General features: G+C 43.2%; 1 protein-coding gene across 1 annotated transcript in view; it reads right to left on the reverse strand.

Annotated features, from left to right (window-relative positions):
* Positions 1-1,282: 1,282 nt before the first annotated feature.
* The window catches only part of LOC310632639 (GRAM domain-containing protein 2A-like), a 44,362-nt gene continuing 28,150 nt past the window's right edge, over positions 1,283-17,494 (reverse strand). Inside the window, exons 13-14 of the mRNA XM_083349953.1 lie at positions 11,552-11,617; positions 1,283-3,049 (exon numbers count right to left, since the gene is read on the reverse strand). Coding sequence (XP_083206079.1) covers positions 3,034-3,049; positions 11,552-11,617 — 82 coding nt within the window. The 3' untranslated portion in view covers positions 1,283-3,033. The remainder of the gene's footprint in view (positions 3,050-11,551; positions 11,618-17,494) is intronic.

The following is a 17,494-nucleotide window of genomic DNA, read 5'->3' on the forward strand; positions in this document are numbered from 1 at the left end:
TGGCTGTGTCCTAATGATGGCCTGGGAGCCATCAGTGGGAGAAGCATTAATTAAGATTCTTGGGCTGAGTGTGGGCTGGCAGTTGAACTTTCTAGGATGTCAACACTATGATTCAGTGACTCTTGGCAACATTGCCCTACCTTTTAGATCAGGGTTCAACATAGTATACAATGCCAAGAGAGGTAATTAACTACCGTCCCACACACTAATATACATATAGCTGAAATCTCAGTCAAAGCTCATAAGGTTTGCATTGAGATCCCCAGAGAATGCTGAACTCTGTGTCATATGGCAGCTTAAAAACTAGTAATATTTTGGTATTGGTAATTGGTATGAAAATAATGCAAATCCTGTGAAATTGCAAGAATGTTGGTGGCCCATTTTAAGACTACTTTGGTCTTTTGAATGGATTGAGATAGGTTTTTACCAGCCTTTCCAGCCCATTGTGATTCTTTTAAGCATCTTAATCTATTTTACCAATCCTAACCTTCCTAATGGAACTGATTTTCCCCCCACTTTTGCCAGTTTTTAGGAGGAAAACAGTTTAAGACACAATTTAGATTTTTTGGGGGAGGGGTTGTTTTGGTTCCTTAAAACTTAACCAAGAATCATGATATTTGCAGTTTGCAGTACAGTCACAAAGGAAACGATGATCTGCTCTAAACATTTTAATGCTCACTGATTATTACCCCTTTCAAACATCCGACTTGACTTTCTGCAGCAAGAGTGTTTCAGACCAGGGATTGCAATCCTGATTAAAACCGTAGCAAGAGCTATTCTTTGTTAAGGAGCCAGGATAAAAAGGACAAAAGAAAAAATGGATAATAATGTTAAAATAATCACTCCTCTTTTGTCATGGTGCTTACTATATGATTATATGTATACTTCTTATATGTTTCCACTTGATCTATAACAGTGTTTTTCAAATTTGGTACCTCAAGATGTGTGGACTTCAACTCCAAGAATTCTCCAGCCAAGCTGGGGAATTCTGGGAGTTGAAGTCCACACACCTTAAAGCTACAAAAGTTTTTAAAATACTGATCTATACGTATGTCATATTTATTATTTTATATGTTAAAATAAGTGGCACTTTATCTCTCTGCCTGAAACTGTAAGTGTCTTAAGAGTAATTCTAAACCACATTTAGATTTTAAAAAAACCAACAGAAATATATCAGTAATGACTTCGGCTCCACAATATAGACACTGATGTAAAATGATAGCAATAACATGCATTAAGGGTGTCAATCTGGTCTGTTTAACATAAGGCTATTCACACAATGTATTCCAGCAAAGTTTAATAAAAGAGAAATGCTATTCTGCATTATAAATAACTGGATTTAATTTATGCCCAAACGGCTAATATTTTAAAAATAAGATATCTGACATGAATCAAAATCCAACTTATCCCTGAAAATGCTGGTCAGGGGGATGGGGGTGGGGGGAGGGCAGGGAACAGGAAAGGGGAAAATCCTTGATGTTTTAAAACAATCTTTAACAGATTTGCAACTAAATCTAGAACTCAGAGGTCCACGACCATTCTTCTCTATCTGAAATGCTAACAGGTTACCTCAAGCAGGATTTGAAGGGCCAGCCTTTTCCCTGCTCAGCTCTAACAGTTTTTACTTTGTGGTAGATCACGTTTGAACATGGAGGCTCCACAATTGCTTTGTTTAAAAATTAATAACACCCCAATATTCTGAACTTTGGAGGTAGAGTCAACATTAAAGCTGTCGGTGAAATCACAAGCCTCTTAAACCACCCCTTTATACTAGTTACAAAAATATTACACATGTGCAAGGCGATAGAGCATATCTTCCCTGGCCTTTAAAAAAAAATCAAAGGGGGAAAGGTAGCTATTCGTCTGAAATGGTATAGGGCAGGGGTGTCAAACTCAATTTCATTGAGGGCCGCATCAGCATTGCGGTTGCCCTCAGGGGGCCGGGTGGGTATGGTCTGGGTGGGCGTGACCTACTGGGTGGGCGTGGCTAGAATGCGTATGGCCTACTGGGTGGGCATGGCCAGCTCTACATTGTTCGCATCAAGGGTGCCAATGGGGGCCTGGGCAGGAGTGGGGCAGATCTGAGGGTCTCTGGCAGAAGGAGGGTCTCTGGGCCAGGGCCAAGGCAGTGGGGGCCGTTCCCTCACTGTTTCCAGGATGGCTTCGCGGGCCGCATGAAACCACTTCGCAGGCCGAATCTGGCCCCCGGGCCTTGTGTTTGACATATCTGGTATAGGGTTTCCTGCCTGAACAGGGGGTTGGACTAGACGACCTCCAAGGTCCCTTCCAACATTATGATGATGATGACCCCACCAGTCAAAATTCTTTAGCTGATGGGGTCCACAACATATTTTCGATGGCTGTCCATGTAAGAGAGGCTGAAGTCATGGGGTAAAGAGTTCCATAGGTAACCTATAGGAGCATGGTATCCTGAGCTCATGCCACGTAGGCCTTTAAAAGTCATAACCTACACCTCAAACACTTCCCCAATAGTGGAAGATGGAGTGGATGGGCTTATAGAGAAACATAAAGAAATCCTAATACTGTGTTGCAACTTTTAATATCCTTTCTCACTTTCCCTTTAAGTGACGGTAGTGGTGATGGCGAAAATGGTCTTTCCAACAAATTTGCTGTTTTCCCACATAGTCCCCTTAAAAGAGAGGTGTTTCACCTTTACCTCCTTCTTTTACAGGAAAATGTTGGGAGTAAAAAAGTTTCTAAATTTTGGCCTTTTAAGGCACACTATAGATCCACAGTGGGTCAGTCTCCAAATTTGCCTGGTGCACAGGCATCTTTTAAAAGTCATATTTCTATATTCTCTACTTCTTGTGGGGGAAACCTTCTATTTCTGGAGAAGTTGGGGAAAAAAATAATCTCGAACAGAAGCGATGTAGGTCTTGCGTGGTTGATCTTGATTACTGAGAGCTAAGGAAAGTTCTGTGTCTCCTTTAAGTTTTGATCAGCAAGAGCAACAGTCACCCGAATTTCAGTTTCAGCTTCACCTTGCATAGATGCCCGGAACATGATTATTTCTCAGCTTGCCTTATATCTAAATGGGGAAGAAAATATATAAGAACAACAGTTACTAAAGACCATGAGCACTGTGCTGCCACCATGTGGTTGTTTGGGGAAATTATAATATGCTATCTTGACCTGGTCAGCTAACCCCTTCTACTCTGTGACGTGCTTCCTCCTTCTCCTGACTCTGTGCCTTCACCCCTCCCCTTTCTGGGATGGACTTCCTCCTTCTTCTCCCTGTGTGATTCTCCTCCTCCATAACCGGCAGATACATGTGCAGACACTGTGGGTCATTACTGTCTTTTGACCTAGGAAATACCGTGCGTTTATCATCTACCACACCTTGTCTGCTGTAATCTTTTCTGCATGCAAATAAACGTCCTTCTGGATGATAAAAGGTACTTTCATGAGTTCTGCTATCTGGCAAGGGCTGTTAACAGTGATAATATTCGCCTATACAGGCCGAGCACAGGGGTCTTAGCAAGGGGATAAATCATTAAACGACAGTCTGATCCAGAATAAGCACCTTGCCAGTTCAAGAAGTGTGGTGAGATCTTGCAGACTAAGGGTAACATATTGTGTCAAGTGATAAGACTTAAAAATTCTTATATTTGTATGACAAGACATCCAGGATAGGATAGTGATATCACATATATATGCACGCAAAAATATTACCTAGGTCAGAGGACCCAACCTTTTGGGCACCAGGGACCGGTTCTGTGGAGAGAGGTTTTTCCATGGACCGGGGGAGGGGGGGGCGCGTTTTCACATGCTGTCTGCATTCCACGAATGGGACTCATTTGTTTGTGTGGCTCAGTTTATGGCATGCCACGGCTTGGTGTCATGGACCAGGGGTGGGGGACCCCTGACCTAGGTGCAAGGTGATAAAGGCTACATTCCCTGGCTTTTTAAAAAAAAGTCAAAGGAAAAGGAAAAGGTGGGTGGTTTTTTTTTCACACAATCCCCCCTTAAAAGAGAGATGTTTCATCTTTACCATCTTCTTGTACAGGGAAACGTTAGAAGTCAAAATGCATGGAACAAGAGAGAGCTGGTTTTTTGGCATACTTTTTTTAAAAAAATTGTTTAAAACATTTCAGAGACCTAGCATCTTTTTGTGTGGCTGAATTTCAGGATGGGATTCAAGCAAAAAGGACAGGCAGCCACTTCACAGCTGCTCTCTCTCTCTGTGTGTGTGTGTACATGTATACATTTTAACATTTTGTTTGCTGAGCTGAAGTAGTTTAGTCCCAGATATTCAGGCCCAAACAAAGCTATCTCAGACTAGTTGCCAAAGTTAATTAATTGGATTAGATTTGAGCAATGCAATACCCACAATTGACTCAGTTAAACATGTTGTGTAAATAATACCAAGTCAGTCCTTTACACAGATGAACACAGAACGAAATGTATTCTCAGTCATTAAATGCACACCACAAGCCCACTTTCCCTACTGTCCAATACCAGATTCAAGTAACGCTTTTAGCCATCCATCTTCAACAGCACTAAATGAATCCTTGCACTTTGTTGTTCTTTTATTTTGGGGATATGTGATTAGGGAGGAAAAGACTTAGCTGCATCCTTTGAATGCTGCAGTCTTTGCTCAAAGGAACCAGGAGTGTGTGTCTAGAGACTTTAGACACTCTCGGGCATCAGGCATTAAGAAAAGAACCACAGCTACTGAGTCATTGAGAGATCGAGCTGTCACTATCCAACTTGAAGCAAGAATAACAGCATTAAAACAACCAGAAGCAACGTGGATTTTGTAAGCTCTTTAACAACACAAATATAAATAAATAAATTTCCCATCTAAGCCACTATGTGAAATCAACTTCCCCAAAGAGCGGAAAGCCGCTTCTACATAAAAAGATTCTTCCTTGTGGTGCCACTCAAAAGCCGCAGTGGAATGTGTTTCCTGTTTCCTTAAAGTGTCCACACGTTATTCCGTTGGCTCTTTTTCACACCTCTGAGGATTTCATCAACTCCGTCCAAGCACAACTTACTCGATGTTCTCCTTTCTCCCCACCCATATAGTTCCTTTTCTTCATGTAGGTTTGCAATCTAACCATCATTCATTATATCTAGATGACCCAACTGTCTCAACATATTTCTTTAATGCTCATCCTCCTCTTTAGGTAAAGGTAAAGGTTCCCCCGCACATGCGTGCTAGTCGTTTCCAACTCTAGGGGCTGGTGCTCATCTCCGTTTCAAAGCCGAAGAGCCAGCGCTTGTCTGAGGACGTCTCTGTGGTTTAGTTTAGTTTTATTAAATTTTTATACCGCCCTTCTCCCTAGGGACTCAGGGCGGTGAACAGGGCAGATAATAAAAGTACAAAACTACAAAAGTTAAAATAGAATTAAATTAATGCCCAAGATAAAACAGTAAAATATACAAATATTTAAAAACCCAAATTAACTCCCCATCAGGCCAGGCCAGCTTGTTCAAACAGGTGGGTCTTTAACCCGCGCCGGAAGGAGCGGAGATCCGGTGCCATCCGGAGCTCCACCGGCAGTTCATTCCATAAGGCCGGGGCGCCCACAGAGAAGGCCCTCCCCCTGGGGGCCACCAGCCGGCATTCTCTGACTGGAGGCACCCTGAGGAGGCCCTCTCTGTGGGAACGCACAGGGCGGAGGGGGGTTGACGCCGGCAGCAGGTGGTCCCCGAGGTATTCCGGACCCATGCCATGTAGGGACTTAAAAACCATCACTAAGACCTTGAACCTCACCCGGAAGACAACTGGTAACCAATGTAGCTCGCGGAGCAAAGGTGTAACATGGGAGTACCGGGAAACTCCCAAGACAACTCTCGCGGCCGCATTCTGTACCAGTTGGAGCTTCCGAGTGGTCTTCAAGGGAAGCCCCATGTAGAGAGCATTACAGTAGTCAAGGCGAGAGGTCACGAGCGCATGAGTGACCGTACACAGGGCATCCCGGTCCAGATAGGGCCGCAACTGGCGCACCAGGCGAACCTGGGCGAAAGCCCCCCTAGTCACAGCTGCTACATGATCTTCCAAGGTAAGTCGTGAATCTAGGAGGACTCCCAAGTTGCGAGCCCTATCCACGGGGGGTAACAGCTCACCCCCCATAGAAAGGGATGGAACAATTTGAATGTCCCGGGATGCCGGAATGTACAGCCACTCAGTCTTGTCCGGGTTGAGTTGAAGTCTGTTCCTCCCCATCCAGACCCGAACCGCCTCCAGGCAACGGGACATCACAGCGAGGGCATCACTGGGGTGGTTTGGGGTAGAAATAAAAAGTTGGGTATCATCAGCATATTGATGATACCCAACTCCAAAACCACGAATGATCTCACCCAGCGGTTTCATGTAGATGTTGAACAGGAGAGGCGAGAGAACCGACCCCTGAGGAACTCCACAAACGAGAGACCTAGGGGCCGATCTCTGCCCCCCTGCCAACACCGACTGCGAACGTCCCAGGAGATAGGAGGAGAACCACCGAAGAACTGTGCCTCCCACTCCCAATCCCCTGAGACGCCGCAGCAGGATACCATGGTCGATGGTATCGAAAGCCGCTGAGAGGTCTAATAGGACTAGGACAGAGGAACATCCCCTATCCCGAGCCCTCCAGAGATCATTCACCAGAGCGACCAATGCCGTCTCCGTGCTGTACCCGGGCCTGAAACCTGATTGGTACGGGTCCAGATAATCCGCTTCATCCAGGACCAGAGGGAGCTGATGCGCCACCACACTCTCAACAACCTTCGCAAGAAAGCGAAGGTTGGAGACTGGACGAAAGTTGTTCAACACAGCTGGGTCCAAGGCAGGCTTCTTGAGGAGGGGTCTCACCACCGCCTCCTTCAAGACGGTGGGGAAATTACCCTCACTCAAAGAAGCAGATATCACCGCCTGGAACCAGCCTCGTGTCCTCTCCCTAGCTGCATAAACCAGCCAGGAAGGGCACGGGTCCAATAAACATGTGGTGGAGCTCAGCCTCCCCATAATCCTGTCCACTTCATCAGGGGTCACAGAATCAAACTCCTCCCAGATAACATTGACAAGACCGCCCGTGTCCTGATCGTCAGACTCTGCCCAGCTGGAGTCCAAACCGGTCCGAATCCGAGCGATTTTGTCCGACAGATGCTGACCAAACTCCTCGGCACGACCCTGTAAGGGATCCCCCCTCACCTCCTGATTAAGAAGTGAGCGAGTCACCCTAAACAGGGCGGCCGGGCGATTATCTGCGGACGCGATGAGGGTGGAGAAGTAATTACACCTCGCCACCCTCATCGCAGCGAGATAAGACCTAATATAGGTTCTTAACCGCAATCGGTCGGATTCAGATCGGCTGGACCTCCAGCAGCTCTCTAGGCCCCGTTTCCGACGCTTCATCTCCCGGAGCTCCGCGGAGAACCATGGAGCTCGTTGGGATCTGCGCCGGGTCAGGGGCCGCAAGGGTACAACTCGGTCCAGTGCCTCAGTGGCTGCCCTTTCCCAGGCTTCCACTAAAGCATCCGCCGAGTTGTGAGCGACGGAAGCAGGTGGGGATCCCAGCACTGCCTGGAACCCATCAGGGTCCATTAAGCGCCTGGGGCGGTACCATCTAATTGGTTCCGTATCCCCACGGCGGGGGGTGGTAAAACGGAAGACCAGCCGCAGGAGGTGATGATCCGTCCATGACAGGGGCATGATAAATGGAGAGCCCCCACCAAGATCATCCTGCCATCGTCCAGATAAAAAAACTAGGTCCAGGGTGTGGCCTCCCTCATGAGTTGGTTCAGAAATTACCTGCGTCAGGTCCATGGCCGTCATGGAAGCCATGAACTCCCGAGCCAACTCAGATGACCCTCCCAGGGATGGTAGATTGAAGTCACCCAAAACTAAAAGTTTGGGGAACTCAATCACCAAACCGGAGAGGACATCGAGTAGCTCAGGCAGGGCTGCCGCTGTGTGACTAGGCGAAACGTACACCAGCAGCAAGCCCAACTGCGCCCCCGAACCAAACCTCAAAAAGAGAGACTCACACCCGACTATCTGAGGGACGGTGGTCTCCCGCGGACATAAGGTCTCCCTGATAACTACCGCCACTCCCCCGCCCCTACCATGAGCCCGGGGCCGGTGTAACGCTCGGAAACCTGGTGGGCAAAGATCAACCAAAGGGACCCCACCCTCTGGGCCCAACCAGGTTTCGGTAATACAAGCCAGGTCCGCATGCTCACCCTCCACCAAATACCGCACAAGGATCTGTGGTCATGTGGCCGTCATGACTAGACGCCAAAGGCGCACGGAACGCGGTTACCTTTCCACCGTAGTGGTCCCTATTTTTCTACTTGTATTTTTACGTGCTTTTGAACTGCTAGGTTGGCAGAAGCTGGGACGAGTAACAGGCGCTCACTCTGCTACGCGGCACTCAGGATTCGACCTGCCAAACTGCCAATCTTCTGATCGACAAGCTCAGCGTCCTAACCCACTGAGCCACCGCGTCCCTCTATCCTCTTTAGTCTGTATTGATTGAGCACCCATTTATTCTTATTTCTTCTTTTCATCTCACGTGTACTTAGCCACTTTATTTCCACAGCATTCAACTTCCTCCTTGCCACCCAAATATAAACAGTGTTCAAAAAATGAATTATGGAGTCCATAGTGCTCTCTGAGCTTTGTTATTTACTGTACTTGCAGACATTTCACTGCCTGACTAGGTAACTTGATCGATGCATTGAAAAAACATCTGCAAGCAAACAAGTTCAGAGAGCACCAAGAACTCCATAGTTCAACCCTGCAAATATTCTCTGCTACAATGAACTACAGGTAGTCCTTGACTTATAACCATTTGTTTAGTGACTGTTCAGTTACAGTGCACTGAAAAAAGTCATTTATGACCGTTTTTCACATTTATGACGATTTCATCTTGTCACTTTTTGCGACCTTCTGACCAGCCAAGTCAATGGGGAAGCCAGATTCACTTAACAACCATGTTAACCAAGTTAACAACTGCAGTGATAGGCTTAACAACTGTGGTAGGAAAGTCATAAAAAGGATCAAAACTCACTTAACAACCACCTTGCTAAGCAATGAAAAAGTTGGGTTCAATTGTGGTCATAAGCCAGAACTACCTGTATATAACTGTTCTCCCTCCTCAGTCACAGTATCCATCCCAACCTGTCCTTTGCCCAGTGTTTTGTTATTTCTGCAAGAAAGACTGCTGTAGAAAGGAGAGGCTCTGCTACATTCAGGGGAGAAGCCTCCACATGGCCAGGTAAGCTCACTTCCCAAGAAGGGTGGATTTGGCTACAGGTTTTGCCAAACATCTTTGGTGCAGTCTAGTCCCTCTTAATCTTTCCACCATCTACCTGTTAATGCTTGTAAAACTGCAGACTTTGCCCCAGGACCCAGGACCCACACATAGACACTCAACAGTCTTAAGTGGATTTTGAACCCTCCTATTTGAGTCTAGACCAACAGTGGGGACTTAAAGAACTGAGATGCTTTAGCAAGGTAGGTGAAGTAGAATATAACAAAGTCTTGTTTCCTGAAATAGCCAAACTGTTGCAGCTTGGATGTTCTTCCCAGCTAACTAATGCAGCTGCCAACTGGGAGAAGATGGCATGGGTTCAAGCAAAACTAGAAAGTGGTACGTGTGCAAACAGATACTTTTGCACAAGAGTCAGATTGCACAAGAGTCAGCCTCTGCATTCTTTCTCTGTGATGTAATTCTGCCTTAAGGTAATTGGTGAAGATGGAAAATCAAGCCTTTGATGTCCCAGTTTCCCTTATTTTCTGTTTTTGCCCCCCAGTTTGAGGAAGGCTGACTTCTAAAACACCTTTTCAAACCCACAGGTGTCTGAAAAAAGCTATGACCGAGTGATGGCTGTTGGTATTTATTCTGATATTACAGAGCAATGTTTCTTAGCTTTAAGATGTCTAGACATCTCTAAATTAAGAACCAGAAAGGTCGTATTTGTCAATGGTTTACTTATGTGCAGTTGACAGAGATTCAAACTGGATGAGAAGTATTTTGTCTTTATGAATGAGAATATGTACTAACAAAGATGAATACAATGAGGGCAATTAACAGTGGAACAACTTGCCTTCAGAAATCATGGGCACTCCATCACTGGAGGTTTTTAAGAGGAGGCTAGACAGTCACTTGTCTGAAATGGTATAGGTTCTCCTGATTGAGCAGGGGGCTGGACTAGAAGACCTCCAAGGTTCTGTTCTGTTCTATTCTATTCTATTCTATTCTATTCTATTCTATTCTATTCTATTCTATTCTATTCTATTCTACTCTACTCTACTCTACTCTACTCTACTCTACTCTACTCTACTCTACTCTACTATGACTTAATGGGCCTACAGCTTAAAGCTTCAGCAATGGAAGAATAAGCAGAGAAAGGGTTTGTTCCTGACACTGAAATACAATTTTAAAGTTTTTTTTGTAAGATATATATACCATTGGTACAGGTAATCCTCCAGTTACAACCATAATGGATTCTGCCCATCATGGTCATAACTTGTGATGATCATAACTCACCTGATTTTATGACCTTTTTTTAACAGTCATTAAGTGAATGTCATGGTCATTAAGCAAACTCATGGTTCACTATGAGCTGGCTTTGCTGAAAACTGTTGTAAAATGCAGTCAGGTGATCATGGCACACTGCAAACAGCCCTAAAAGCAGCCTGGTTGCTGTGTGCCCAACCTATGGTTGTAAGTCAAGGACTACCTGTATTTTAACTGTTGATAAATTGTCATATAAGGTTATGTCAAATATTTGTTGGAAATTTAATCAATCTGGAATTACTTTTATCATCTTTGGTGGACATGTAAGAAAGCTAATAAATATTAGGAACAGATTTGTACTTTACTTCAACGAATTCTTTAAAACTGTACAATTGAAACCAAAGGTTTTCTTCTAGATTTTATAAACAGATTTTAAAAAGAACCATGGGACGTTGCTTTTATATAGTGCTGGCTGAGGAATTCTGGGAGTTGAAGTCCAGACATCTTAAAGTTGTTAAGGTTGAGAAACACTGACGCAGAGAGTAAGCAAGATGACCTGACAGAGATATGCAGGCTTGGTTGCCTAGGGAGAAGAGGCTAAGGCCTTTTGTAATGTTCAAAACCAGCTCAGACCATCAACACCCTAATTCACTGAACTATAAGAGGAACAGATAAAGCACCATCAGACTTTCAACATGCTATTATTATAGTGCTACTCAATAAAGGTAGGTTTATCCATCTTGTGGAGTTGATTTCGTGGACTGGTTTATCTAGTGAGGCCAACAGATAAATATTCTCCTAAACATTTGCACGTCAGCTGTCATTTGGGTATAAGCTCTTTAAAATCAGTTGCAAAAACTGCAGCCAGATAATTCTGCCAAACACACACACACACACACACACACACACACACACACACAGAGAGAGAGAGAGAGAGAGAGAGAGAGAGACACGAATTGCTCCAAAGGTTTAGGCTGATATAAAGCACACAAAAGTTATTAAATTCATGGAAAGCAACCTAATTAACCATTCATCAATTAATGTCACTTCATTTAAAAAAACACTTAAATGTACATAACATTTTTTGTAGTCTGGTCCTTGATCGCAAAACAGTTGTATACTTCTCATGGTTGGGGTTAGGGAGGCTGAAAAAAATCAAGATAGTAACCACAACTATAAAGGCCCACATCTTTTAAACATGTATCAGACGAAAGGAGGGGGCATCGGTCAGGCGGTCACAGCTGCCATCTTGACTTTTTTGAACACCCCCTCCCATTATGGATGCTTTGATGCCCTTGCTGGACATATTATAACATTATATTATAACATTATATTATAATATATTAACTCTCTGCTTTTGGTAGAATAGCATTGTTAAGCATTGGACTGCAGACCCATCTCAGATGCAGCCCTCTTACATGTTGCTAAAAAACAGCTTCCAAGAACTTAAACTGGCATCTTTAGTGCTGAGGAATGTAAAGAGTTGAAATTTAGAATTACACATAAGTTCAGCACTGGGAAAAAGTTGCTGACTTCAATGGGACTTACTTCAGAGTATATAGGTTGTCCTCGACTTACAACTGGAATAGGACAACTTGCCACAGCCAGTTCGCTATGGGACAATTCAACAAATACAAAAGTAAAATCAATTTTGATGGAACGGTAGCCATCAATAAAATAAAAAGGTTAATCCAGAAATATAAGAGTTACAATAATTTTGACAAAAATGTGGTCACCAACAATAAAAGTGCTTGAATGAAATGATTAATGCAGCATTGAATTGTCCCATGGTCAGCTGTCCTGTGGCGACTTGGCTGCAGTGAGTTGGCTGTGGAGAGTTGTAACCGCAATTGAGATCAGAATTTCTGTTGCTAAGCAAGGGGGTTGTTAAGTGAGCCACACCTGATTTTACAACCTTTATTGTCATGGTTGTTAACTGAATAGCTGCAACTGCTAGGTGATTCACGCTTTTGTTACCCAAATCTGGATTTCCCCCATTGACTTTGCTTGTCAGAAGCCAGCTGGAAGGGTCATGATCCCAGGATGCCACAAGCCACGGTAAATAAAGGCTGGTTGCCAAGTGTCTGAACTTTAATCACATGATCCTGGGGATGCTGCCATGGTCATAAGTGCAAGGACCAGTCATTGTCAGGTCCACCATCACCGGATTGCACCTTGCTGGAGTCCTGCCATTAAGAAGGGGGGAGGGAGGGGGTTTCTTGGGTGCTGTTGCTTCAAATGTGGGAAATAGGGAGGGGGGAAGTGACAATGGAAGAAGAGCAGTTCTCCACTAAACCGGCTTGTACCAGAATCTTCAAGGCCGTTTGCCGTGAGAATGGAATGTTACCAGTTTGACACTTCAGAGTTTCTCAAAACATCTTACCGGCACCACATTGGCTGGCTGGGGGACCGGTCATGGGGGGAGTGAGTGGGAAAGGAAAAGAACAGTTTTGTATTTTGCGCAGGAACACCAGATTCTGCCTGGCTTTATTGCAACCAGTTTTTCTCAGTAATAGTTCCTCTGCTTCAACCAATTGGAGTCACGGGTCTTACTTTCCTGAGAGAGTAGACTGGGATGTAACTAATTTTTTTAAGTGTAAAAAAAATAACTTCTAGCAGTTGCTAAACAAATGCTTTTAAATTGAGGACTGCCTGTAATTGCCTCAGATTTGAAAGAGGAACTGGTGTACAAACCCATTGGAACTATCTCTGACCACAGTCCAGTTTGGTTGGAGATTGATAAGGAAAAAAGAGACAGGCGCTCATGGCGTGTGAATGAGAATTTGTTTAGAAACCAGAGAAATGTGGAAGAATGCAAACAGCGGATGAAGGATTTTTTTGAGATTAATATGAACAAGGGTACCTCTATGGATATGGTTTGGGATGCTAGCAAGGCCTATATGAGAGGGGTGTTGATACATATGAATAATAGACATAGACGTGTAGTGGAGAATAGAAGGAAAGAACTGGAGAATGAAATAAAGGAAAAAGAAAAGGCTTTGATTTTGAACCCAGAGGATGTGAAGATCAAGGAGGCTATTAGATTGTTAAGAGGACAATTTGATAAATTAATGGCTGATCAAGTGGCGACCAATCTGCGGTTTGCTAGGCATAATACTTTTTGCAATGCCAATAAACCAGGCAGATGGTTAGCTTATAGACTGAGGAAAAAACAAAGGGCATCTAATATAGATAAGATTGAGTATAAAGGAAGGGTCGTGTTTCAACAGAATCTTATTAAGGATGCTTTTGTGGATTTTTATTCGAAATTATATGCTAAAGAGGACATTAATGCAAAAGATATTGATACGTACTTGGAGAATGCTAGCATCCCGGTTCTTACGCAAGTACAAAAAGAGGGGATTAATCAGCTGATTACAGAAGAAGAAATTTTTACAGCTATTAAGGAACTGAAGGTGGATAAAGCACCAGGTACGGATGGCTTGACTGCGGCCTATTATAAAAACTTACAATTAGAGATGATAAAACCGTTAAAGGAACTGTTCCAGACAATCCAGAAGGGGGGAAAGGAGCCACCGTCTTGGAGAACAGCTTTTATTTCTTTGATTGCGAAGGAAGACCAGGATGCTACTTTAGTTAAAAATTATAGACCGATATCGCTTTTAAATACAGATTATAAGATATTTGCTAAGGTTTTGGCTAATAGATTGATGAGGGTTCTACAACAGGTGGTTCATGGGGATCAAACGGGGTTTATTAGTGGTAGACAAATGAAAAATAACGTGAGACATATAGTTGATGTGTTAGAGTTTTTGGAAAGGCACAACCAGATCTCTGCAGCGCTAATCTTTTTAGATGCTGAAAAGGCTTTTGATCAATTGAATTGGCAATTTTTGTTGAAAGTTTTAGACAAAATGGATTTTGGGGAAAAATTTCTACAACCGATTAGGGCATTATATCAAAAACAAACTGCCCGTATTATAGTTAACAATAGCCTGACAACAGCATGTAATATTGAGAAGGGCACAAGGCAAGGGTGTCCGCTATCGCCCTTGTTATTTGTGTTAACATTAGAGATATTATTGGTTAAGATTCGGAATTCGGAAAAAATTAAGGGGATACAAGTCGGAGATCAGGACTATAGATTGAGAGCATTTGCAGATGATCTGGTTGTTACAGTGACCCAGCCAGAGAACTCTGTTGTGGACCTGATGGAGATAATAACACAATATGGGAAGGTTTCTGGATTTAAAGTAAACATACAGAAAACTAAAATTTTGGCTAGAAATATGACAGTTTCACAGAAGGCTCTCTTAGAAGGATTAACTGGATTTGAGATTGTTAAAAGGGTTAAATATTTGGGGGTGACTTTGTCGCCCTCTAATACAAAGCTATATAAAAATAATTATGAAAGACTATGGGGGAAAATTCAAAAAGAATTGGAGAGTTGGGAAAAATTGCAATTGTCTTTGTTGGGACGGATTGCAGCAGTGAAAATGAATGTCCTGCCCAAATTTTTATTCTTATTTCAAATGATACCGATTCTTAAGAAAGATTCTAATTTGGAGGAATGGCAGCGTGGTATCAATAAATTTGTCTGGGCAGGGAAAAAGCCACGAGTTAAACTTAAGATTATGCAGGATACTCGTGAGAGAGGTGGCCTTAAATTGCCTAATCTTAAATTATATTATGAAGCTGCTGCATTAGTAGGAATAAGCGATTGGATTAACTTGACGCAACCGAGGTTATTAAATCTTGAGGGCCATGATTTGTTGTTTGGCTGGCATGCATATTTGTTGTATGATAAGAAGGTAGATTCCGTGTTTAGGATGCATATTTTAAGACAGGCATTGCTGAGAGTTTGGAAGAAGTACAGATACAAGTTAAGCAGCAAGATACCATTGTGGGCAATTCCAAAACACGCAATAGAAAATATACATGCTGGTTTCAAACACGATGAGACTACTTACAAGGAAATTTTAAGTTTGGAAAGGAATGTTTGGTGCCTGAAATCATATAATTTCTTGCGAGAAGAGAAGGTTGTTCAAACTTGGTTTCAATATATTCAGTTACGGGCCAGGTGGAAAGAAGACCAGAAAAATGGATTTGTAATGACTGATGAAAATTTGATAAAGCAAATTAGAAATCAGGGACCAGCACATATTAAACGGATATATCTTGCATTGATAGAGATCGATTCAGAAACAGAGCTGGTTAAGGATTGCATGATAAAATGGGCCCAAAACATTCAGGAAGTTATTACAATGGACACCTGGGAAAAGATTTGGGTGAGGAATGTAAAATTTACACAAGCTCAAAAGCTTGCAAGTATGTATCCGAATTATCAGCCTAAATGTTGGAGGTGCGGTGATGAAGATGCAACATATTTTCACATATGGTGTACTTGTAAAAAGGTTAAGGCTTTTTGGATAAAAGTCTGGTGGAATATGCAGAAGGTTTTTAAACGGAGGATAAAGTTTTGCCCACAATTTTTTTTGTTGGGAATAATTGTTGACGATACAGTTGTGGACTCCAAGCTGATGCTGAACTTAGTTACGGCAGCAAGACTTTTGATAGGTCAATATTGGAAGAAAGAGGAACTGCCGACTATACAAGAGTGGATTTTAAAGGTTTCCGACCTGGCAGAGATGGCGAAGATTTCGGCCTATTTGAAAGATCATTCGCAAGAACATTATATTATGCAATGGAGAAAATGGATTGAGTTTATCCAGAACAAGTATAGGGTTAAGAAGTTTTATGTAGCATTCGAATAAGTCTTCCTTCGCTTTGTTTTTTCTTTTTTCTATTTTAGTTTCTTATATATATTTAATATTGCTAAGGCTTGTTTTATCCTATACAAGCTAGAGAGTAATGGATTTTAGAACTTGTAATTGTTAGTATATGGTTGTTTATGATTGCTTTCTTATATATATATACCTTGTATTTAGCTCTGGGAAGTCGGGGGGGGAGGGGGGGAGGGGGGGAGGGAGGGTGGCGAGGAGGGAGGGGGGAGGGGGGGAGGTAGGGGGGAGGTAGGGGGGGAGGAGGGTGGGGGAAGGGGGGGTTCTTTAAAGGAAAACTGTATTGTAAAACTTTTCAATAAAAAAAAAATAACTTCTAGCAGTTGCTAAACAAATGCTTTTAAATTGAGGACTGCCTGTAATTGCCTCAGATTTGAAAGAGGAACTGGTGTACAAACCCATTGGAAAAGAAACTTTAACCATAAAAGGTAAAGGTAAAGATTCCCCCGCACATGCGTGCTAGTCGTTTCCAACTCTAGGGGCTGGTGCTCATCTCCGTTTCAAAGCCAAAGAGCCAGCACTTGTCCGAGGACGTCTCCGTGGTCATGTGGCCAGCATGACTAGACGCCAACGGCACATGGAACGCTGTTACCTTCCCACCGTAGTGGTCCCTATTTTTCTACTTGCATTTTTACGTGCTTTCGAACTGCTAGGTTGGCAGAAGCTGGGACGAGTAACAGGCGCTCACTCTGTTACGCGGCACTTGGGATTCAACAAACCAAACTGCCGACCATCTGATCGACAAGTCCTAACCCACTGAGCCACCACGTCCCACTTTAACCATAGGGACGGCTTAAGGATAAAGATATTTGTTCTTATGTGGGAGATGAATGGTGATAGAGAGAGGCACATTTCGAAATGAGAGAAGATGGTTTTGTTCTCCTCTGCCAAGTTTATGTAAGATGGAGATTGTCCTCATTCCAGGCCATCTTAATCTCTCCTTGCCACACAAACCGGAGGAGAAGAGGCCTCTCTGCCAATAGTTATATAACAAGAAAGATCTAGCTAAAGGTGATAGAAACTATGTTAAAGTTGATTAAGAGAAGGTGTTACCACCCACACAACTTACGGGGATCTGATTTCTTTAAAGGAAGAATTAAGACAGTTAATTCTTCCTTTAGAGAAATAAGACAATTTTCCTTGAGGTAACCATCCAACAATTACAGGAATAGGGAGCAAGCAGTAGCAGCATCTTCCTGTTAACACAAAGAGCTATTTCAAAATGGCTTCTGGGATCATCGACAACACAGATAGTCCTCG

Source organism: Vipera ursinii (genome assembly GCF_947247035.1).
Source record: "Vipera ursinii genome assembly, chromosome: 1".
NCBI classification, from domain to species: domain Eukaryota; kingdom Metazoa; phylum Chordata; class Lepidosauria; order Squamata; family Viperidae; genus Vipera; species Vipera ursinii.